This window comes from Daphnia pulicaria, chromosome 8 (assembly GCF_021234035.1).
Source record: "Daphnia pulicaria isolate SC F1-1A chromosome 8, SC_F0-13Bv2, whole genome shotgun sequence".
In the NCBI taxonomy this organism is placed as follows: domain Eukaryota; kingdom Metazoa; phylum Arthropoda; class Branchiopoda; order Diplostraca; family Daphniidae; genus Daphnia; species Daphnia pulicaria.
In genome coordinates, this window is record NC_060920.1 from 11,619,005 (window position 1) to 11,643,240 (window position 24,236).

General features: G+C 38.5%; 3 protein-coding genes and 2 long non-coding RNA genes across 16 annotated transcripts; 3 read left to right on the forward strand and 2 right to left on the reverse strand.

Annotated features, from left to right (window-relative positions):
• Positions 1 to 138: 138 nt before the first annotated feature.
• Positions 139 to 15,505, forward strand: LOC124311123 (UDP-glycosyltransferase UGT5-like). The gene is made up of 6 exons (XM_046775445.1): positions 139 to 195; positions 315 to 1,153; positions 1,219 to 1,441; positions 1,516 to 1,735; positions 1,807 to 2,106; positions 15,345 to 15,505. The coding sequence occupies exons 2-5, from the start codon at positions 323 to 325 to the stop codon at positions 2,087 to 2,089; spliced, it is 1,557 nt and encodes a 518-aa protein (XP_046631401.1). The 5' UTR covers positions 139 to 195; positions 315 to 322; the 3' UTR covers positions 2,090 to 2,106; positions 15,345 to 15,505.
• Positions 7,512 to 8,853, reverse strand: LOC124311690. Its single transcript, XR_006910136.1, has 5 exons — positions 8,821 to 8,853; positions 8,502 to 8,560; positions 8,311 to 8,428; positions 7,937 to 8,086; positions 7,512 to 7,865 (listed from the first exon to the last, which is right to left on the reverse strand). It is a non-coding gene; the product is annotated as an uncharacterized LOC124311690 (long non-coding RNA).
• LOC124310926 (protein artichoke-like) lies at positions 10,181 to 24,226 on the reverse strand. 12 transcript variants are annotated; one of them, XR_006909738.1, is made up of 8 exons: positions 17,453 to 17,547; positions 17,204 to 17,350; positions 17,006 to 17,120; positions 12,263 to 12,525; positions 11,758 to 12,166; positions 10,909 to 11,090; positions 10,695 to 10,829; positions 10,181 to 10,608 (listed from the first exon to the last, which is right to left on the reverse strand). XR_006909738.1 is itself a non-coding variant. In XM_046775086.1 (3 exons), the coding sequence occupies exon 3, from the start codon at positions 21,884 to 21,886 to the stop codon at positions 19,265 to 19,267; it is 2,622 nt and encodes an 873-aa protein (XP_046631042.1). In that variant the 5' UTR covers positions 21,887 to 22,056; positions 23,750 to 23,829; positions 23,906 to 24,207; the 3' UTR covers positions 19,029 to 19,264. The 12 variants fall into 12 exon arrangements, 1 of the variants encoding a protein (XP_046631042.1); XR_006909737.1 differs by having other exon boundaries at positions 17,204 to 17,363; XR_006909735.1 differs by having other exon boundaries at positions 17,204 to 17,396.
• On the forward strand, positions 13,612 to 15,505 carry LOC124311122 (UDP-glycosyltransferase UGT5-like). Its single transcript, XM_046775444.1, has 4 exons — positions 13,612 to 14,492; positions 14,555 to 14,777; positions 14,834 to 15,053; positions 15,125 to 15,505. The coding sequence occupies exons 1-4, from the start codon at positions 13,659 to 13,661 to the stop codon at positions 15,402 to 15,404; spliced, it is 1,557 nt and encodes a 518-aa protein (XP_046631400.1). The 5' UTR covers positions 13,612 to 13,658; the 3' UTR covers positions 15,405 to 15,505.
• On the forward strand, positions 22,727 to 23,830 carry LOC124311751. The gene is made up of 2 exons (XR_006910202.1): positions 22,727 to 22,983; positions 23,055 to 23,830. It is a non-coding gene; the product is annotated as an uncharacterized LOC124311751 (long non-coding RNA).
• Positions 24,227 to 24,236: the final 10 nt, after the last annotated feature.

The following is a 24,236-nucleotide window of genomic DNA, read 5'->3' on the forward strand; positions in this document are numbered from 1 at the left end:
TTACATCATAGGCCTATCAATCGTTCTAACCGCGTTCTAATCTACTTTTATCTATTTACTCTATTGATTTTATGCTGCATCATTAACAACGCGCATTATTTGTTATCTTCTGAAAACATGTAGATTGTAGATCAACATCCCCATACAGTGAATCATTCACTGTCATTTACAATCCCACCGGACACTCAAACCCAGGTAAATAAAGTCCATTACACTTTTCTGCCTTTGAAGCTCAAAACAATTAAAACAAATTTTTTTATTTAGTAATCAATCTTTTTTAATAGTTATATTCTTTCTAAAACTATTCCTTTCAGCCTTCACAATGAAACCTCGATCTATTGTGCTGCCCTTGTTAGTTGCTTATGCAGTAGGGAGCTGTTTGGGAGAGAGGATTGTTGTTTTGTACCCATTCGGAACAAAAAGTCACTTTTACGCCGTAATGCCCATCATTGAGAAACTGGTGGAACGTGGGCACAACGTGACCGTCTTTACCCCGTTCAAAGGGATCACCAAAAACGTCAAGAACGTCACAGAAGTAATCCTGGAATCTTTGGCGAAAAAAATAGACGGAGTCGATATCGACTGGTTTGCCATGCAAAAGCAAGGGGCAACACAATTCTTTAAAATGATGTTCAGCTTGATTGAGTTTGCTGCTCTCGCTTGCGAAGAGTTAATTACGAATCCAGTATTCCGCCAAATTGTAGAAACACGAGAAGTTGATTTGTTTATCGTTGACGGAATCGGCAACGAATTCACTTATCCAGTCATTGACAAATTGGGCGTTCCTTTTGTATTGCATGGCGCTTCTTCCGCTTTTCCAGCCACTCTAGGGGCATTGGGAGCGCCTATAGACTACGCCTCGGTTCCAATCGTGTCTATGGACTTTGACGATAAGATGACTTTCTTTCAGCGGCTAATCAATTTCTTAACGGGAGAACTCATCAAATTGGTACGAGATCATTTTGTTTTTAAAAAGCTGGACGCCATTCTTCAAAGAGAATTCCCAGGCGTCAAACCCATTGTCCAACTCGAAGGAGAAGCTAGTCTCCTCATCACCAACACCCATCCAATCACAAACTGGCCGCGTTCATTACCTCCGACTATCATTCCAATAGCAGCTCTTCACACAAGACCGGCCAAACAGCTCCCATCGGTGAGCAAATAATTTCGATTTGATAATGGAATTAATTGTGTGTTCATTGTTGTCTAATTCTGCAGGTACTGAAAACTTTTGCGGATGAAGCCAAGGACGGTTTCGTGGTTTTCACGCTCGGTTCGTTTGTTTCCGTCTCGTCTATGCCAAAAGAGACAGTCGACACCTTTTTCCGAGTCTTTACCAAACTTCCTCAACGAGTCATTTGGAAATGGGAAGCAGATATTCCAGAAAATATTCCGCCTAATATTATGATGGTTGACTGGCTCCCGCAACAAGATCTCCTGGGTATAAAAACGATTTATCGTTTAAGTCTCAGACATAAGTCATATATTGTTATTAATATTTTTGTAATATTATAGGGCATCCAAATGCTAAGCTTTTCATCACTCACGGTGGGCTATTGGGCACACAGGAGTCTATTTATCATGGCGTTCCTTTGCTTGGTTTGCCGTTCGGGAACGACCAACGAGCGAATGTAGCCAGAGCAGCGAGAGATGGTTGGGGTTTGAAACTCGACTGGGACAAAATTAACGACCAAGATTTAATTGACGCAGTGACGCACCTCATCAACAACCCGAGGTAATTATAGCAAATCTTATAAAACAAAAAACAACTGGATACTAAATTTAATTGTGTTTTGTCGATTAAAGTGCAAGGGAAAAAGTAAAGAGGTTGTCGCTATTGATGCGGGACGAAATCCTTCCTGGGGGAGAAATGGCTGTTTATTGGATCGAATACGTTATACGTCATGGAGGCACTATACATCTTCAATTGGCTGCAAAAGATATGCCATTCTACCAACGCTATCTTGTTGACGTTACACTTTTTCTAGTCTTAATTTCCGCGGTTTTCCTTATCATCGCTTACAAATTGATGCGTTCACTATCACGTAACTGTAGGAAAGAAATATCGGGAAAAATCAAAACAAATTAACTTGAATTTCTTATAAATTGACAATTATAATATTTTCAAAATTTTGAGTCTGCTGCTGTAGTATTGGAACAGCAAAAACTAAAAATTATACAAAAAGTAAAAAAATGCGAAAAATACAAAATAATTAATATCTGGTGTATTATTGCGAAAAAAAAAAAAAAACTATTCGAACTCCTGTCCACACACTTCACTCTTTATCGTGAACCCATGTCGTGTGAATCAGCGGTTCGATATGAAATGGCATTTTTGTAAATACTTACTAACTGATGTCAAATCGGCTAATCTAGTTGAAGAGCCTATGTTCATGAGAAGTTTTTGGAATTTGTGGTTATTTTACTGAGTGTTTCAATCAAATAATGCAGGTAACATTGAAATTAATATTTGGTACGGTATCGATGAAAAATCTCATGCCAATATTTTTTTTCAGATTCATAATTAGTATCTGCTGTTTACCATTGATATCAGTGGATCGCTAGCTGTACCATCTACCATGGATGGATGAATGCCTTAGAAACACGTCTTTATTGACTCTTGAGATATTTACATTTTGCTGTGTAGAAAAAAGAAAGACCAGCAAAAGTTATTCATTCTGAAAATTTAAAGTTTTATTTGGTTTCATAATTTGTGTGTTCCGTTAATATTAACTAATCATTTCATAGGAAAAGCTGTGTGAAAATAATCGTCTAGTCTTCTCTTCTCCCGCCTCCCTCAATTGACACATTTCCAACTTGCTGGATAAGTGGATATTCTCAAAATCCTGGTCAATGTTATGTGTGTAACTGTGTATGTAAATTTTAAAACAGAGGCAGCAAGACACAGGAGGCACGACATCCTCTTTTCCGAGTTAGAAGATTTGGGAATTTTGGGTTTGACAAAGAGGTATTTACTTACATGCTGAATCTCCTGTAAATTTACACATCAACATTTTACATTCAATAACCCCAAGAAGTTATAACAAGAAATACTTGTACTTCCTTATTACATTTTTCATCATGGAAAACGTGACCCGACAATTTTTATTTTCCGTGGGTGCTAATAAGGGCTGTCACTAGGTGGCTATAATTCAGTGTGTTTAGGGATTCAGCCCTAGTGTCATGCCTAGTGTGTTGGTAGCCCGGTCGTTAAATTGTCGACACGAGACTCGACTCTCAAGACGACTTTACTTTTTCTTTGAGATGCTGTCGGAGATGGTTACCTTAGCCATTGGCACATGTCGTCGGCATTCTTCGTGTTTCATTAATGGTAATTCCCGTTTTATTCTGTAAGGTTATTGAATTTAAATTTTGTGTGTGCCGTCTGGTTAATTGACGGGTTATACGTTTAAGACTGGTTTTTAAATTGAGTTTTTATTTTTTAAACTAACAGCCTGGTGAATTCTGAGCTTCTTCATTGCATAACGTGCACGTGATCGCTGCCTTGTCATGAAGAGGGTCTCCACTATTTTGCAAGACAATTGAGATGAAAAAAGGAAACTAAGTACTTGTAAGCTAAGTTGAGAAGGTAATGAATCTAGTAACATTATTAACATATTTTACTTGATGTCGAAGACAAGTGACATCTTGTTTTGGTCTTAAATGCAAGATAGCTTTTGTGATAAGTTTGTTTGTTATGAATCACAACAGATGGTTAGAATTTTGCTTAAATTTAAGTCTACGTATGTGAGCTACGTATGCTTGTTCTTTGCTTAGAATAAACTTAGGTTGTACATTTAACTCTTAAAGCTGTGTCTTAATATAGATTTGACAAGTACTTCCCACTTAAGAGCTTATGTAAAAATTAATCAGCTTGTGACGAGTTGGTTAACAATTTGCTTTAATTTAAGTATACACATGTGTGCTACTTGTGTTTGCTTTGAATTAGAATTAACTAGGTTTGTACATTAAACTCTTGAAATAAATTCAACAAAGACAACTTGTGAAAAAAGTCAGTTTGTGAAGAGATGAAAAGAAATTTTATCAATTAGAACATTGCTTTGTTTTTCTTTTAATATTTGAAAATATCATTGGTTTATTAATTTGTTTTGTTTTTTTGTAGGTTTCCTTGTTCAGTTTGAACTGTTAATGGTGTTGTCTGGTGTGCAGTGGTTTTGCGGTCATTCAGTTGAGACATGCCCTGAGATGGATCAACTGCTAATAAGACTTTTCTCACATTGTCTTTTTCAATGAAGAAGCTGACAGATAAGGTTTTGCTTGGCAATTGCAGGCAACTTTCTCTCTTGAAAATGTTCATCTTAAGGCAATAATTCTTGCCTTTATTCCTCAAGGTTATTAAAGTTAAATATTTTGTGTTTAACTTGTACTTGTATGGTTAAATTTCTAATGGTTCTTTAATCTTATGGTTAAATTTCTAGTGGCTCTTTAATGGTAATTTTTTTATTCTAATGGTTTAATTTCTCTGGTAATTTCTCTTTGATCTAATGGTTTGATTTCTAATGGTTCTTTAATGGTAATTTCTATGGTCATGAGATCTGCAGTTGATTTCCCCCAAAATGTCGTCTCTTGGTTCATTTTGCACGTTTCGTCTCATTCAGAAGTAATTCAGGGTAGTAAAAACAATAATTTTGATAAGTAACTATGAAATATGAAGACTTTGTTTCTGAAACTAATTGGGTTTTATTTTTCTATTAACAGCCCGGTGGAGTCTAAAAGCTTCTTTATTGCGTTGCGTGCTGTACGTGATCGCTGCCGTTTAATGAAGGTTCTCTAACTAAGAGGGTCTCCACTACATTGGAAGACAACATTGTAATGGAAATAGGAAATGTGAATGAAATACTAATAATGTAAGTACTCATGAGATAAATTAAGGAAAGTATTTTGCTTTAGTTTTGTTTTAAGTATATGTGCTACCTATGCTTGTTTTTAGTTTAGAAATAGCTGACGTTATTAAACATTAAGTTCTTGATTCAAATGACATGGCAACAGCTAGGGCAATCCTGCTTATTAATAACAAGAGCTTTTATGAAAAGATCTTAATCTGATGGTCGATATTTGTCACCTTTTATGACTAAACAGAGCAGAAATTGAGATATCCTCTTAAAAAGATTAAATGAAATCGCCATGATGTATGATCTTAGGCCATCTTTATATCTTCTCTAGTTAAAGCATGTAAATCTTAAGTGTATAATTGCCTAACTGTTAGGTATTTGAACCATTTATTTAAGTAAGGTAAAGTTAAACTTGCATTTTTTTGTTTTATTTTGAAAATTTAGGTTTCCATGGTCAGTTTGATGTTTGAGCTGTTTTGTTTTGGTTGTTTGGTGTGCAGTGGTTTTCCAGGAGAGATGTGTTTAGAAGGTGCTTGAGCGGACTTGCATATAATGGGGTTATGCGAAATGAAATATTTTAATTTAACGGAAAAGATGATCGGCCAATTTGTCATGCCCGTGAATCCGTGATGCAATTCTGTCCTTGTCACAGTCTTATCCCAGTACATTTTTTTTTCTCTGTTTGGGGTTGTTAAGTAATAGGAATTATGTAGATAATTGATAATTGTTGCTTAGTAGTTAGTACTTTGTTTTTTTAATAGTAATCAAGTTTTTTTTCCATGTAGGTTTAATGGCCTGGTGTGGTTGAGCTTTTTCATGGCAGTCAAATGTCCACATGGAATTGTTGCAGCCAGCTGGTGAAGATTGTGATCAGCAGGTGGTGAGCTGTTGCATGATGACCATGTGCTGGTGTGGGGAAGTGCTGCATGCTGTCTGGCGTTGGTTTGAATTATTTTTGTTGTCCTAACTATTTCTACTATGTGGTTGGATCAATTATTTTATATTTGTTGGCTGAAGTTAACTTGCAATTCTTTTTCTTTGAAAAATGTTTCATTGGAATTTTTTCACGTTTCAGCGTCATTCTGTTTATTGATATTCTTTATCTCTGTAGGTTTCCATCGTCAGTTAGATGTATGAACTAATTATGGTTTTGCTCTTTGGTGTGCAGTTAATAATGTTCAGGTAAGAGATTCCCTTTCTTATCTTTTGATGAATTTGAGAAAATGGTAAAGTCAAAGCTTTGTGTGTCATATGAAGGTGTTTTTGTTGCAGCCAGCTGGTGAAAGGGAATTGTAAGTTGTGTAGAGCTGTAGCTTATTGTTGCTGTCAACAATTCTGGTGTTATTCTGAAGTGCAATATCCGGCAATATAAATGAAAACATTCTGAAATGGTAATTTGATTGTGATATTGGGTTATAACTGGGGAAGTGGTCTAATTAAAATATTAAGGTGGGTTTAGAATTTAGCTGCTTGCTCAACTAACTTTTACTTGATTGTAATTTTCTTTTTAATTTAACTAAAACTTTGTATTCCCTTTTACAAAATTTCTGCTGCAACCTTTTCTTGTGATTCTAAACATTTGTAGCTGCTTGGATTCGATTTATTTTTAGTTCAAACTTAACACGACTTTTCTTGTTCTCCATTACATTTTTTATAGCTGGTACAGGTTAAATTTTTAATTAATGATTTTCATTTTTCTCAACAGGATTTGGTGACAATGTGATCAACAATATGCTCAATGGAGTTCATGCTGTTTTTATTATCAAGAATTGGAGAAGTAAGACTTGAAGCTAAGCTGCAAGAAAAAGAAATTTTAATTTGACTGAGATACTATTTGTGACTTGAGAAATTATTATTTTATTGAAGGTTGCGTTCTGTTGAAAGATCAATTCCAAACTGACGCAGGAAATTAGTTATGGTAACTTGCTTTACAGGTAGACCCTTGTCTATTTTATTAAGCAAATGTTTAAAAAGAAACTAATGGTTTTGTGTCTAACTAGTATAATATCTGTTTTTTTCTCATAGGTCTCGTCGTAAATATGCAGTCGCTTTGCAGTCTCAGTCCTGTTCAAGCTGATGCTATCCTGAATTATGCTGCATTCTTGGAATTAGCTGATCCTGAAGTTGAAATGCTGTTGTGATATTGAAGAAGTAATATTGGTGTTGTGAAGTTACTGTGCCAGTTCAATTCGGGTTGATAAAAATTACATCCATGTAATATGTGGTTTTAGCAACCTTGAAATTTGTCATCAACTATGATATGTTGCAACCTGTTATTAGTTAGAACAACAATGTTGAATTTTGATATTTCCTCACCCACATATTTAATGTCAAAGCTAACTTGCAATATTTTCTTATGCGATATTATATTTGATACTTTTTTCATAAGCAAGTGAAATGTTAAAACATAAATAAATACAACCACTTTTATAAAACCAAAATATTAACCAATATATTTTGAATATTTAAAATATATTTTTAATTTCACTTTTTAATGTTAATCAATTTTTTAATATGAATAAATGAAGTTAATATAATTAAATTAATAAATTAAATTAATATAATTAAACTTAATTAAATTAATATAATTTATGAGATAATTTAATTTAACTTAATTAACCTAGTTAATCGAATTAATTCCCAAATTTCTCCATTTTTAAGCCAAAATGATTGAAATTTAATAAACAAAACGTCCGGTACAAGACAAATGTTGTTCTGTGCAAATTTTAAAGCAGTTTATACCCATATAAAACAAACCTAACCGACTCCTTTTGTCATTTGGGTGATAAACTGTTTTTGAAACTCACACACAATCAAGCCAGGGGAAGACACTGCCTTAATTGACTACCTGGCCAATGGTTAAGAGAAACCGGAAAAAGAGCGAAGAGTTGAACAGTTATTACGAGAGCGATTAATCATAGTAGGCTTCCGGCTTAGACATCTGAATTACAGCTTTCTCTTATCTTTTTTCACCAATGGATGAAGTCCATGATAAGTAGCAGAGGAGTTACCCTGTATGCAGAATGAACATTTATTAGGATGACAATAATTTTAAATTGGATTTTAGTAAAAGAAAGCAATACCTCAAATCAAGAAGGCCTGCTTAAGGAAGTAACGGATAACAAGGGTAGCAGCCAACGGGTTACCAAACAATGACTGTAGACAGTCCTTTTTCTTCAACATGACTTTTCTTAAAGTCTGTCATGCACATTTAGAAACCAATAGTTTCAAACCTGTAAATAAAAAACAAGAAAATTAAGTCACCTTGTTAATAATTTATTAATGTGTGTCATCAATGTGCTTAACAACTATGATCTAAAAGAATAATTAAACAGTAATCGGTATACTGCAGTTGACATCGTCTTATAACATTAGATAGACGTGAGTGCAGATCAATACTTTGAATACATATTAGACAGCAACAAAGGAAGTTCTGTGAAATGACAAGTGAACTTACACATGAAACCACCAAACAGTTAGCCAAGGTTCTCTAGAAGATGGAATGAGAGATTGGTCCGTGATAGGGTTGGTGATCTAGCAAGTCCAATTCTTACAGCAGATAATTATTATGAATCCTAATAAAAGACAGATAAAAGATGAGAAGATTGTATGTTTAACAAAATTTGTAATAAAGCTAGTGTTGGTAACCTGCGTCATTTCGATGGCACATATTGAAAAAAATAGTCGACGGTAGCCTACGTTTTCTCCTGTAAGTTGATGAGAAACACTCAGGTTATCCAACATCAACACGGAATAGAACACATCACCGACAAGTTACAAACGAAATCACTCGAATTAACCTATGTGTTCATTGGTAACTTTCGAAGAAAATAGCTGTAGCTGAAGATAGATAATTTAGACAACGAGCCGCCATATAAGCCCACAATCCACATCTGACAACACAACATTCAATATTCCTTCACGCCATCTATTAAGCATGTCCACAACTCACTATCTATAGGGTTACCTTTAGATAGTCACAAAAGTCACAAAATTAATCTGAAAGACCATTTAAACTGTCAAGGAGTCTTTAGAATTGTGCAGAGAACAAAGCTCACTTGCTAGTTTCATGCAAATTTTCCGGAAGTATACCGGAAGTAAGCGATAGCGCCTCAACCATTAAGCTGCCGACGAAATAAACCAAATATTCGTGATTTACGTGAAATTTGGGGTCGATTAGATGTATTTTAAACGAAATCGAGAATTTGGCCAAAATCGAGAATTAAAATTTTCAAAACCGGAAGTAAGAAAACGTACAAAACAAAACATGAACTTTACCACAAATTTGACAAGGATCACGAATATGTGGTTATTTTGGACTTCGAATGAATATTTACTGAACTACTGACTGAAATGAGGAAACCGGAAGTAGAAAAAAAATACACATAATTAAAAATCTAACAAGTGAGCTTTGTTGCTGAAACAGAAACTGAAAGTTATCAACCAAAATTTTTTAAAAGTAGCATTAAGAAATCTCTACAGAGATGTGCAAAGTAAACGTAACTAAACTGATTCTGACAGGTAAAAAATGATCAAAGGGCTATGCCGTCTAGCGTCAGAAAGGAGAAACGTTTAAAAGTAAACATTAAAACAATGTCCGCTCTAGCTCGTTGACACTCAATTGAAAGAACTGACAAAAAAAGGTAACAAATAACTTTGATACTCACGTAACGTTCTCCCCGCCAAATTTCTCCAAGAAGCCACCAACGCAGATCACAATTCACAACAGACGAAATCCCAAGGTGATGATGGAAGCCAGTCCAACTTCTACACACTTCAACAACCACACAACTTCACCAATCCAACTTCTACACTGAAACCGATGGGCATGCACTCACCCACTGGGATGAGGAGGGCCCTGGTCGAACGAGGACTTGGAAGGTGCATGATTTGATGAAACCTTTGAGAATCATGAGTCTAACCTGAAAACCATCTACGTCTAATTGTTCCCTAGCTAAAATGGCTTCACACTCATCTCTCTTCTTCCTTTGTCCAGGTAACTCCCTGGCAAAATCAATCAATCAATGCAGTTTCTTCCCTTTCTTGATTGACTGCATGTGTGAGTTTAAACAAATTGACTAGCATTTAGGCATGCAATGAGGAAAAAAGCTACTAGTAAGATTAATCTGGGACAGGTAAATAATATATAACAACCTAACCTATGTTACTTGCACAAAATAAATATTGGCTTTGCAACTTGCTCTGTATTTATGAAACATGACAATATTTTTACTGAAGATTATTCTACAGGTTTATTAATATTCGACTATTTATTAAGATTATGATATAAGTGCATAAAATGCATATTCTGAACGGTAATAGGGTAATTGAAACTAATAATGACGGCTTTTATTTTCAAACCTATATTTCAACTACACAAGGAGGGGAGAACCACGAAGACTAGAACTTAGAAGAAGATAGATTAAGGGGCTAGCTTACTTCCACTACGCCCCAACAACTGGCAAATCTGGCCGCCAGATATGTTCTCTTCAGTAGTCAGTACCCCAGCCAGCAAGCCTCACATTAATAAAAAAATTCAAAGACCAAATCCATCAGGACTTCGGCTTACTAGGCCAACTTGATGGATTAACCAATTAAAAAGATTTCTCATTCAATAATAAGATTTTTACTTCAGATGTTAACCCCCAGATTCCAAAGTCTCAATTGGGCCTTTAAGACGAGAAAGTGACTTGCAGCAGCTTTTTCATTCCTCTCGTGCACTCGCAACACTTCGTTAGCGAATCGCAAGAAGGGCCTAATTTTAGGATTACACAAACACAGAGTTTAAAGCTAGTAGGTGATCAGTAGATAATCTACAAAAAAAAGTTAATTTACGAGTACATGGGCAATAATCCCGTAGTGAGTGACTGCAGGTGTGTGTCGCAGCGGAAGTACATGTATTGCCACACCAGAGCCCTCCTCATCCTCCTGGTTATCACAGCGGGTGAGTGTCCACCGGCGGGGTTTACGGATTACCTGTAAACTTCCAGTTAATTTAAGTAAGCCAAACTAGAATTACCTATTAATCTTTAGAACTGAAAATGTAGAAGGTTACCGTAAATACGTAATGAATTTGGAAAACATTATCACTCAGCATCTCGGAAACCAATAGCGGATTTTTCTTTCCTCACGACGACGGTCGCGCCACCTGGGGGCTGGATGACATAATTTGGCTGACAGCCAACAGATTCATCCACGGATGGATGGGACTTGGAAGGGAGGAAGCTACCCTGAATTCTAGAGCAAAAATAAATAACAATAACAAATTAAACAAAATAAAACAAAACAAACAAACAGTAAGTTAAGTACAAGGTTCTTATCTACTAAGGCGATTGCAAATAGCAGAAGAAGATAAAGACGATTAAGACACCATTTTCACTTTTTCAGGCAACAAGGTCAACAGTCAGTTAATGAAACTTATTAGTAAGTCACAAAATATATTTAAAAATAAGAGTTGTTCAAATATACACAACACATGAACCTATCTGAACTGAATCAAACCAAAGTTTATACTTATCACAATAAACTCATCACTCAAAGAAATAATCCCTGTTTCGTTGACTTGCGGCAAATCTAGTATTTGTTATTTATTATTACCATATTATAATATTTATTAACAAATATTTCATTGGGGAGATATCACTTCCCCAGAGAATCTTGTATCTGAGTTCCTTTGAGTATTTGACAGTACGAAAGCCATGAATCTCTTTTTATTTCAGTATTTTTTTATCATGGGACATTGGCTTTACTACTCATAAGTCACAACCAAAAAGAAAGAACAATAGACAAACCTAAATCTTTTAGTGTAGCAATTAGAATTTTAGAAATGATTTACCATTTGTGCCAGCAATAGAAAATCAGATATTGCTCACTTAACAGAAAATAGCTATTAATAGAAATTTACCTTTCAAGGTGGATAGTTGCACATGAAATCCTTGAACCGAAATCATTGGAGAATGAACGATATTAATGACTATCAAGATCTCAGTTCTCAGCTCACTGAGTATGTGATCTTTCCTCTCCCGACCCGAGTCTGGAACTGAAATCGAAAGAAAAATTTTCGTCTGCTCTGCAGAGATTCCGCAGGAAATGTGGCAATCCGGCAACTCATTTCAGAGCGGCTCAAATTTTGAATCAACATCCAGCGCGAGGTTTAAACAAGTCAAACAAACCGTTTATTTCAATAAGAAACAAATCTTTAAGGATAACAAGCACCCATGTTAGGTAACATGGCTTTTAAAAAAAAAGGCGGAATGAGATAAAGTAGTAACATGTTCAATTTTCTTTAAGCGAGGATTCGGTTTCAAAAGCACCTGAATTCGACGAGATGAATTCATAAAAATTTAAATCGAACGCGAAATGTTCAGTGAAACCAAAGAAATAGCAATAATAATAAAAACGAATCCTACTTGTGATTTTTCTAATGGGTTGTAAAACATGACGCCGATACGAATTGGCAGGCGGACTCCTTACATCGCTGTTGGACCGTGTCGAATAGAGAGAGACAGGGAGAGAAAGAGAGCAAAAGGTTCCGAGTTTCATCATCAATTCTCCGGTTGATAGTTGGCATTGGGACGGAAAGTGCTGGGACTCAAAAGCAGTTTCAACTCAGGCACACTCCGGTTGGCGTAAGAATTTGCGATGATGCGGGCCGCTTCCTCGTGAGTCAATCCTTGTTTGAAAAAAGAAAAGAAAATTGGAATTAGTTACAAGTGTTGGGGCAAGCGTAACATTTGAAAGTTAGTGATTGTGAGTGCAAAATAACAGAAATAAGAAGTAAATTTTAATATGCAAATGGTAATGTAACTTTCTCCAATAATATTTTAGAATCAATTTAGCCAATTTAACTGTATAGTAGGTGAAACGACACATCAATAAGAGAAACCATGAAGAAACATATTTAAAAAAACTACTAAGATTTAGAATCACTTAAGAGATAAACTTCATTAAGAGAAGCAAAACTCTCTTCTTCCGTTCGTATAGTTCTCAAATGTGTGACACGGTTAATAAAAAAAGACGAAATTATTCGGCAGCAGCCAATAATAAAATGCTATCTAGGCGCAGACCAAGAAAATCACGTTAGTGTCGCAGCCGAGTCCGCCAGTCGGTGACAATTTACAAGTTACTACGTGCTTGATTTACAGGAAGCAGAAAATATTGTCCGAATAACTCTCAAAAACTTCGACTTGCAACACCTAATATTCTGTTGGCATGTTTTGACTTTATTGTTCGTCCCTATTTCGAGAACCCCGGAAAAATTGGATCAAACAGGATTAAACCAAGTGCACAAGGGATTCGGACTCGACGCACAATCGGCTTCTATTATTAATGGATGATATATTGCTCCTTTTGCCACACGAATCAAAAGCGTGGCGGTTGACTGAATCGGGATATGCTTAATCTAATTCTAGGAGGACGATGGCGCACACTGGTAAAGAAAAAAAAAACTGAGTTTTCATATAATAAGCTCAGCTCACATAAAATAAGGAAAGTCATTCGATTTGAGATGACGTGAGATAAACGTTAAGTCCTATAGCCAAAGGTTATGTGATGGAAGGTTTCTGACAAGTACGGAGGGATCAATGTTACCTAGCAACTCCTAAGTGCACAGCTCTTATTACATAACACAGGGTATACACAGATAAGAATTTTATGCTGCATAACGATGATAATTGACATAATAAGTTAACAAGGGAAACACGGCGGCAAGTATAAAACAGATGAACCTCGGCTGCACAAGGAACACTTTGCTGAGGGCGATCCTGTAACCAGTACAGTAAAAAAAAAATACTGAAGAACATCAAGATGAATAACAGGGCATTTTTTATATTTACTGTTTTAGTGGCTAGTTTCGTTCAATCTTGTTCAAGTGCTAAAATCGTGGTGTTGTACACGGTGAGCACCAAAAGTCACATGTACGCCATAATGCCAGCTATCGAAGAGCTGGCGCAAAGAGGTCACCAAGTGAGTATTTTCTCCTCGTTTCAAGGAATGGCAAAGAATGTTAAAAATGGGCGCGAATTCTTTTTGAAAGAGGCAGCACAATTGGTTGACGAAACAGAAGTAGATGCGTTCTCTATGCAAAAAGAGGGACTTAACCTATTTTTGACCATGATGCGTTACGTCAAGCAAATGTCTTTAACCTCGTGTAACAACTTGTTGACTCACCCGGACTTTTTAGAAATTTTGAGGAAGCGCGATGTGGATTTGTTCATTGTCGACGGTTATTTTCACGAGTTCCTGTTTCCCATTTTCGATCATATCGGAGTACCGTTTGTGACGCACAGCTCAAATTCGGCATTCCCGAACATGTTAGCCGCAATGGGAGCTTCTAAAGATTACGCTTTCGTTTCAACGTCCATAGTGCAATTAGACGACCCGATAACATTCCCTCGGCGACTGTTGAACGTCATGCTAAACGAAATCTCCAGGCATATTCGGACGTATTACATTTTAAAAGATCTAGATGCTCTCCTGCAATCTCATATCCCTGGCATTCGATCTATCGCTGAGGTGGAGGGAGAAGCAAGTCTCTGCATCATCAATAGTCATCCGATGACTAACTGGCCGCGTTCGCTACCGCCAACTATAGTGCCAATAGGAGCCCTTCATACCAGACCGGCAAAATCACTACCCAAGGTAATAAGGAATCTGGTTTTGGTAAAGAAACAAATTAATAATCTTGATTTGAATTATTGTAGGAACTAAAAGAGTTTGCGGATGGAGCCACGGATGGACTAATTGTGTTCTCTTTAGGATCTTTCGTTCCCGTTTCTTCAATGCCAAAAGAAACGCTCGACACTTTCATTCGAGTATTCTCAAAACTTCCTCAGCGGGTGGTGTGGAAATGGGAGGAAAATGTACCGGCAAATGTATCAGCCAATGTCATGATGGTTGATTGGCTTCCACAGCAGGATCTTCTAGGTAAAACGCGTACTATGGAATAATTTCAATAAATCGACTAACCTCTTATTAAACAGGGCATAATAATACTCGAGTCTTTATCAGTCACGGGGGAATGCTAGGCACTCAAGAAGCGGCATATCACGGAGTCCCGATGTTGGGCATGCCTTTTGGTAACGACCAAAGAGGAAACGTCTACAAAGTGAAGCGTGGAGGTTGGGGATTGCAGCTGGACTGGGACAAAATCGATGACCGCAACTTGATTGATGCCCTAACACACCTCGTTCACGATTCTAAGTAAAAATTATATTAAAGTCAATGGTGCATAAAAAAAGAAAATCCTAAATTAAAATTTATTTGAATTACAGTGTCCGGGCGAATGCCTCTCGAGTATCGACCCTGATGCGCGATCAATTAATGCCGGGAGTAGATGTTGCCGTGTACTGGATCGAGTACGTGATCCGTCACGGAGGCACTAAACATCTACAGCTGTCCTCCAAAAACATGCCATTCTATCAACGACATCTTCTTGATGTCACATTATTCCTAGGTTCAATTTTAGGAATTTTCCTTGGAATTTCTTATAAGTTGACTCGTTTGCTACTGAACGGTTGGAACACTAAAAACGATAAAATCAAAATGAATTAAAATATTTTAAAAATGTTGGGCCTGCTGTTGTGTTGGAACAGCAAAAATTACAAAATCAAACAAAAACTAAAAATGCGAAAAATACAGTTATTCGAGCTCCAGCCCACCCCCTTCACTCTTTATCGTTGCCCATGTTGTTGAATCAACAGTTCGATTAAATGACATTTGTGTAGATACTTAAGTTAACTGATGTCAGACTCAGATCACTCTTCTACTACAGTAGTTTCAAGGGCCACAACCGTCAACAATCAATCTACATGAACTGACACAACTTCTACACTGTAATGGATCATCATTTAATGAGCGCCGTCTATGGGTTAGGTCGGGAAGCAAATTCTGGATCGTAATTCGACCCATTTCTTAAGCTATAGACATCTAATGTAAATTACGGTTAAATGCAAACTGTTTGAAACGCAAACTTGCCATACGGTAAATCTCGCCAAAAAGTTTTAAAAAAAAATGCGAATGGGAGAATGTTTCGTGCACAACTTCCTTGTGGTTAACTGGGGAAAATTTCAGTTAGCATATCCCAAATATAGCTCTAGTTGCATAATGCAAAAGCAATATCGAAAAAGATAAGGAAAGAAGACAAACACAATTGCGGTGATCCGTTATAATAATTAAGAAAGAAAAGCGCAATGTCGCAGCAGGATAAATGTAGAAGAAACTCAGGGATGGTTAAGGTAAGAAAAACTTTGCTCCGTAGAGTAATAAAAAAATGGAAAATGGTTAACGGGAATACTATAACTCACAAAAGTCAAGATGAATAAAAGAGTATTCAAATTCAAGGCGGTAATGGCTTACGTCCAGTGCTGTAGGCTACTAGTGCAAGAATAGTGGTGTGTTCGCGATGAGCACTAAGTCACTTACGCCGTAATGTCAGTAATTGAAGGAGTGGGGCCGACAGGCCACCAAATGCCTGGTTTTCCCCCTTTTAGAAATCACTATAAATGTGAAAAATGGACACAAACTCTTGAGGAAACAGCACAATATGGTGCCAAAACTAGTTCTCTGATGCTACGTGATGGGGTTGAACAGTTTTTGACACAACATGTGTAAAATGTTCAAGCAAAGGCCTTTAATTTTGTGTGTTTAATCACCCGGAATTTGTAGAAATATTGAGAAGCGAGATGTTGATTTATTTAAATTGCTGACGGTTTTTTCTCACGAGTTCTTTCTTCCCGTTTTCACTCGTATCGGAGTGCCGTTTCTAAGATGCAATTCAAAGTCGGCATTCCCGAACACATCAAAGGGTATGGGCGTCCCTATAGATTATAACTTCCTTTCAACTGCCATCGACTGCCATAGTACAATTAGACGGCCGTTAACATTCTCTCAGACGAAATCTTCAAGCAAATTTTATAAATTTATTACATTATAAAAGCCCCAATAACTGCCAACGATAAAACTAGGTCATGAGAATGAAATTACACGATATCGTTTTATATAATTGGCATTATTTTTCTCGTTATGATTTCTGAATTCCCCTAAAATCGCTTGAAAATTCTCAAATAGGGCACCAAAACATGGTTTTTTTTAACAGTCATGGATGTTTGGAAGTCAAGAAGCGGCATAACAAATAATTTCATGGCTGGGCTTACCGATCCGCAATGGCTTAAAAAGGAGTCGTCGCTGAAAAAGTGAAACGTGGATATATTTCGATTGGAACAAAATCAATGGCCGTGTCTCGACTGAAGCCATAATACACCACATTCCCTAGGTAAATGTTACAATTTTGCTTACAATGTTGTTAATCAATAAAAAAGAAATACTAGAAATTGTAATAAAATTTGAATTACAGTAGCAGCAGCGACGCGTGATCAATTGCCTGTCCTGGCAAAGAAGTTGCCGTGTATCCGTCACGGAGACACTAAACATCAGCAGTTATCGTCTAAAAATATGCAATCTCACCAACGCCATCTCCTTGATGTGAAGCCATAAAATTCCTAGTTGCCACTGCTGTTATTTTAGTTGTTTTTTATAGTTTTACAGCTGATTCCAAAGACGATGAAATTTTAAATAAAAAAAATTATTAATACTAATTTTACCATTCCAACTCATTTAATAGCTAGTATCAATTTTACGAATTATCGTAACACAGATACAGGGGAAATGAAGAAATCCAGCTGGTGTTCCATGCCTTTAAACCGGGTAAATCAAATCAAAAAAAGTATTTCATGAAAATGTATACTTTCATTCAATATAAAAATATACGATTCTATTGCAATTACGATTGTTTACCATTCAGACAGCATTCTTTTGGATCACCCAAGCAGAACAGGCGGATGAAAAACGCTACGGGGGCTCTCAGAATTTTTTTCTTGTTTACAGCGTTCGATTCCGGCTTGTGCCATAAAACAGCCTAGAATTTTCAAGGGTATAAGTTGCGATATCAATAAACCTAAGAGCAATGGTCTTATCTTTTGTTTGTTTGTTAACAAGTGACACCCAAGTCCAACGGAAAAAGGTGGTCGGCAATTCGCGGTTTCAGTGGAAGAGACTTGCTGATTGTAAGTTATTTAGAAATATAAAGAGGTAACACATGCGAAAAAATTTTGAGTGTGTGAACAGATGTGGTTCGTTGAGAATCTATAACCGGAGTTCCCCGTAAGATCATCAGCGTAAACCCCAATATAATTTTTTTCTTTTAATGGGTAACGTTAGAAAAATAGGTGCTGTAATGTGGCACGCCACACTTCACCGAACGTCTGGGTTTTACCCCCCGTGAAACAAAACAAAACCAACAAGGAAAAAGAGTCAGGCCATTCCAGCGTAAACTACTTATTAGCTATAATGCGACGCGCATTAATAATGGATATCATTTTAAGATTCGGTGACAAAGAACCTCGTGATCAATCAAGGAAATTGTTGAACGAAAGATGAATCAAGTGACTTTTAGAACGCGTGTTGTCCAAATATTGATCAAATTTTGATTAAACGAAATTGTTTTGAAGCGAGTCGAGCAACTTCAAGCAATGTACTTTGCCAGCGCTAGATGGAGGGTCGCGGCATAGTAACACCAAGATTTTTTAACTCTGGGAACATATAAGACTTCACCAAAAATGGGACGAGATTGTGTGCGTTCCGTCTAGAAAGGGTCGATTTTACTAAACCTAACGGAATTTTTTTACAACTTGCATGACACCAGTTGAACGCCCTGGCGCAAGCTGGCCGAGTCTACCTGTACTACATAAGTCTGACTATATACTCGGAGCAAAAATCTCATTAACATCCAACGATTACTTTGTTATTTCGAGCGGCGAAAAAAACATGCCAAATTTATGGCCAGAACGGGTGCAAAACATTATTTCGTTCCGAAATGCAAAGTTTTCAGCGACCTCGTTTCCAACAACCTGGAAGAATCGCCAAGAATAAACGAAGAAAATAAAATTTTCCCTCTGCTAATAGCAACAACCAGACAGATTGAAAGTGAAGGATCAAGTTCGATGTTACCAGTTGATTTTTCTTTCATTTACGAGGTAATCACGCATATGGGTGGGGCACACTCTCCAAACTAATCTTTGAATAGAAAAAAAACCTGTCGTGGTTCGTTTGTCGTACAAACATCGCTAGCGGCGCAATCAAAAAAACTTTGGAGAACGCACTATGGAAAGTCAGGAGAAATAAAAGAGAAAACCAGTCTTTTCTTTCTTAAATTGGTGAATTACACACTAGTCAAAATGTTTATAGCTCAAAATTTAATATTGCGATTCAAACGAAAATTCGGCGACATTATTTACTTTACTTTACGGACATTGACGATAAATTTAACTATGTACAGCATGACAAGTATTGTGTTTTTGACAAAAAGAAATAATTAATAATAATAATTAAAAAAAGAACTATGATAAAAACAAGTATCATCCAGCGTCCGGCAAGGAAATGGATTTCAGTAAAGAGGAAGGAGCCAATGCATCTCGTAGCCGCTCCCAGAAAACGCGCTGCTTGGATGGATCGAGATCCCATTCCAGGTAGATTCGCGTCTTCATGAGGAACCGTAACGTGGGCGGACATTGGTTGAGCTTCAATTTGCCGACGACAACCAAAACGAGTCCGTTCCTCTTGTCTTCCAGCAGCGAATGCTGGGCCAGATGCAGTTCCCACAGGCACCAATGCGACTGGATGAAATTCTCACTGATGACGAGCACCACTTTACGACTGGTGGCGATGCTCTGCATGATGCAGTCGTTAAGCACGTTTCCGGCCGTGAAATCCCGCTCGTAGACGCAGAGTTTATAATGAGGCGGGGCGTTCTCCAGCATGCCCACCATCCGGGCGACAAAAGCGTGATCCACATTGCTGTAGGAAACGAAGGCGTCGTACTTGAAGTTGCCTTCCAATTCAGCCATGGACGAAGAACTCATCAAATTCGTTTGGCTCAACCTCTTGCGGAACATGTAATAGCGAATCACCCAACGACTCCTGTAGATGGCATAGCCCACCAACATGGACAGACACACGGTGGGAATTAGAATGTAAAGGGCGATCACGTGCGGTCGGCTAATGAATGACGAGTAGTCGGCATCAACATCCGGGTCTTGATCGTCGATGGACGCTTGAATGTTGTAATAGCAATGGTCTGGATCGAGTTCCAACAGAAAACTGGTGATGGGTTGGAACCGCCACTTGTCTGGCGATGAGCAGTGGTCAGCTTTGATGAGTAGGTTGCTATCTTCGGTGTCTTCGTGGTAGAGAGCGTAACGACGCAAAGGTTCCAAGTTGCAGTCGCAATCGATGGGGTTGCCGAGCAGATCGACTTCGGAGATATTGGCGATGTCGGCCATCATAGCTTTGGAAACGGTGGAGATTTGATTTTCGGCCAAATTGAGCACGTCCAGGTCGGGCGAGCCGGCAAAGAGCTGCGTGTCCCAACCGCGGATACGGTTTTTGAATAGATCAACACTGACGAGACTAGTGGCGTCCGCAAAAGGATTGCGGCTCCCGAAAGAAACGATTTGGTTATCCCGCATACTCAGGTGCCTGAGACGAGGAGCACCGGCAAAAATGGCTTCCTGGTCGGTGAAGGATAATTTGCACCGATCCATATTTAGAAATTCAAGACTGTTTAAGCCATAAAATGTGGACCGGCTGAAGTTTTGCTTGCCGAAAGCGTTGCCATCCAAGTGAAGAATTTTCAGTGAAACCAACGGTTGGAAACAACCTTCCGATAGTCTGTAGAGCGAGTTGTTCTTGAGGTTGAGCTCCTCGAGCCGGGACAATCCGTCAAAGATTTCACGAGTCACTTGGCCAACTCGATTGAATGATAAGTCCAAATATGTCAAGTTGGACATAAGAGCAAAGTTGCCATCCTCCAATTTCAGCTCGCCACCGCCATATTCGTACGCAGAACCGGAATTTCCGCTCAAACTGAGCCACTGCAGTTGTGGCAGGATCATGACGGCCGGTGGTATGTCTTCTAGTCCGTTCTGGGCCAAGTTGAGTCGCATGAGAAGTGGCATTAGGCTGAAGGTGCCGTTCTCAATGCTGATAATGCCGCAGGCACTCAAGTCCAGGTCACGAATGCGAGGCATGAGCGGGAATATTTTAGGACTGAGTCTGGGCAGCGTATTTTTGCTCAAATTCAGTTCCTCGACATCCGTACGAGACAGGGCTTCGAGTAGTGTTCGTGGTGGACTTCCGGCGAAGCGCAACTGAGACAAATCCAGCGCCTTGAGTCCAGTCTCCTGCATCGTGTGGATCAAATAAATCAAATTGTCTTCTGGCATCGTGTTCTCGCTGAGTATCAGCCGCTGGAGTTTCTTGAATGGCATAAACGCCTCGGAGCCGATGTATTTGAGATCGCAATTGCTCAAATCGAGAATTTCAAGTTGCGAATGGCGCAAGGGTAAAAAGTCGGCCGCATCCACCCGACTCAGCGTGTTGTCGCTGAGTGACAGGAATCGAAGGGCGGTCAGCGGGACTAGGGATGGAACAACACCAGAAAGAGCCAGAAAACGGTTTTTCATGAGCCGCAGGGACCGCAAACTGACCAGACCGCGAAAGGCGTCCGGCGAGATGGAGGCCAACCGATTCGATGAAATGCTCAAATTGACCAACTGGCTCAGATTGGCGAACGTTCCGTTCTCGATATTCGTGAGAAGATTGCCATCTAATTGCAGCTCCAGCAAATCCGAGTATCGAGCGAAATCCAACGGACCGATGGTGGCGATTTCCGTTCCGGTCACTTTCAATCGTCGGTTGAATATGTTGATGGTTCGAGGGACATTGAGACAGTCTTTGCCGACACAGACGGTCCACTCACGAGTTAATTTGCAGAAACACGCACAGTCACCGGATTCGTAGAGCATCCGCACATCGATGGTGTTTAGCGTATAATTGCGCACGGCGCTGGGCATGGGCACTAAACTGCTGTTGACGAAATGGGAGTCGACCGACGAAAATAAGAAAAACAATGGCATCAACAACCATAACGCATATGCCGCAGTCGCCAGCCACAATTCTGCCACGGATCGGACCACCATTGCGGGCCTTTGGGGGGTGTGGAAATCCCCCACAGCTGCTGGTAGCAGCAATGCTTTAATTAACGGCTTTTTACTAGTTATCTAACTGCTTGAACGCAGTTTCAAAATAACGATAGTCAAGCCATTGTGTATCCAAGGTTAGATCACGCGCAGTCGAAAACACCACACGTCTGGAATAGAAATCAATCGGCAGTTGAATCAGGAAAAATGAAAATAATCATGTGGGCGAATGGCACGTAAAAAAAAGGCAAACAGGCCGCAGGAAATAAATCGTCACCGTCACTTATAAAACAACACGATAAAAAAAGTGTTGATTCGACCGGAATAATGTCAAGTCGAGAGAAAGTCTGGCGGCACTGTTTATATATCCTCGGCTGTGCAATAAAAGAGTTGAAACAATCCAGACGGACAGTGGAGGTTTAAATGTTGAAAAGTTGTACACTATTTCTGAAAGTAGATAGGTGACACGAGTTTCCACATAGGTTTAACTGGGTGATACGGCCGAATGCAGGCCAATGACACGGGTTCACCTACGAACAGGCACGTACGTACTGTTAGTCTACTAGACTTTTTAAAATAACTTTCACAAGACTGGCGAGAGCCTTTTCAGCTACGTTGGGGCGCTACAAGCGATGAAAAACAACTAAAAAAAATATCACACAGGTACGTTAGTAAGCCCCTGTTGGTTCTCTAAGCTGGCTCTCAGAAGAAAAAGGTGTTGTGGCAACGCTGGATTTTCTCTTCCCCCCAAGCTCTTACGGCGCCACCCAGTCCCCAAATGATTGGACCAAGGGAAAAACAAGTTTTTATTATTTACCTTTTGCCATTCCCCGCAGGTAGAATAAAGTCGCGACGGAGAAGGAGAGCTCAAGGCTACTTCTGTTTCTTTCCACCGAATCAGATCGAATTCTTAAGGAACAAAATAAAGGATTCTTACATAACGACAAGATTTTTAACGGATGAACAAAGAGATTGATGGAAATCGATCAGAAATATTCGCGATTACAATACGCTGCGTCACACCCTGTCACACCGCGAGATAGACGTGTAAATTAGCAATTCAAACCGGATCATATCTGTGCAAGTATGATTGAAAAGTACGAAATCAAACAAAAATAAAAGAATAGCTTACAGCACGTGCTTAAACTCTTCTTTCTTTACCAACTAGAGGTGAGTCGACGGTCAAGACGTTTGAATGTGGACGAACTTTACATGTTTTATATATATATAAGACATGCAAATGACTGCCCAAATATGCAAAGCTCCTGCAGGTATTTCGCCGCAATATACAACAATGATTGTAGCATGTAGCTACCCCGGCTAAAATATAAATTTGACGGTCGGTAGGTTTGATTAAAAAAATTTTAGATCGTTAAGAAGATTTTATGGGTGGAAAAACCTTGACCTTGAACCCAACGCGTATCCTACACGAAAATAAAGGACAGCAACAAGTTTAAGGTCAATGGGGTTTATCTGTCTGCATAAACCGGAGACTCTCGAGACTTCCCAATACCTCTATGGAAGACTTTCAAAAGGGAAATACAAGAGAGGTGACATGTCGATGGAATCTGTAAGAGAAAGACGGACAAAACATGGTTCTCTAGAGAAATGCACGTGTGCCCAGCAAATCAGTCAAGCCTCTATTTTATGGCTTTCTTGAGTGTATCAAAAGATCTTTAAAAACCGGACAATCAGAACAAAAGAAAGTTTAAAGAAAAGAAAACATTTTTCTTTCCTCTGATGGCGGAAGCATTTCTACCTACATCTTCCGACCTTGACGACAAGGTGATTTCTCAAGTGGGTGTCTTATTAAGCTACCGCCCACATTTACATAACTATCAAAAGATGGTCAGTGTTTCTTACCTTTTAAGATCAACACAGGTGGATGGAAGAATAGGTGTCATTAAACAGCTATGCAGGAATTTTGCTGGTTGCTCGTAACACTAGGGTGGCAAAAAAGAATAATATCCATTAGTTTTTTAATTAAAACTTACTAGGCTACTTCAATATTTTTCTTACCATAAAATGCACACGGACTTGAGATGGTATGTAATTACGACCATTGCAAATGGCCTTGGCCGTCAAAATTTATGGGGACTGCAGTTGATTGTACACAAATAATCGGCCCTGCAAAGTGCAAATTGAGTTGAAAATTCTAGTAGAACTCAAGGTTGCACAGTTGCACTATACAAAGAAACACTCGGTCGTGCATTCTTTATGTTCACTTGTTGTTATTATTCCAAACCAAAAAACGCCCTTGTGACACAGATATTAAGAAAACCAATGGCATTTGTCATACGCAGTTTTATGGGAAATCAAAAAACACTGCCAATCTAACACGTGCATCAGT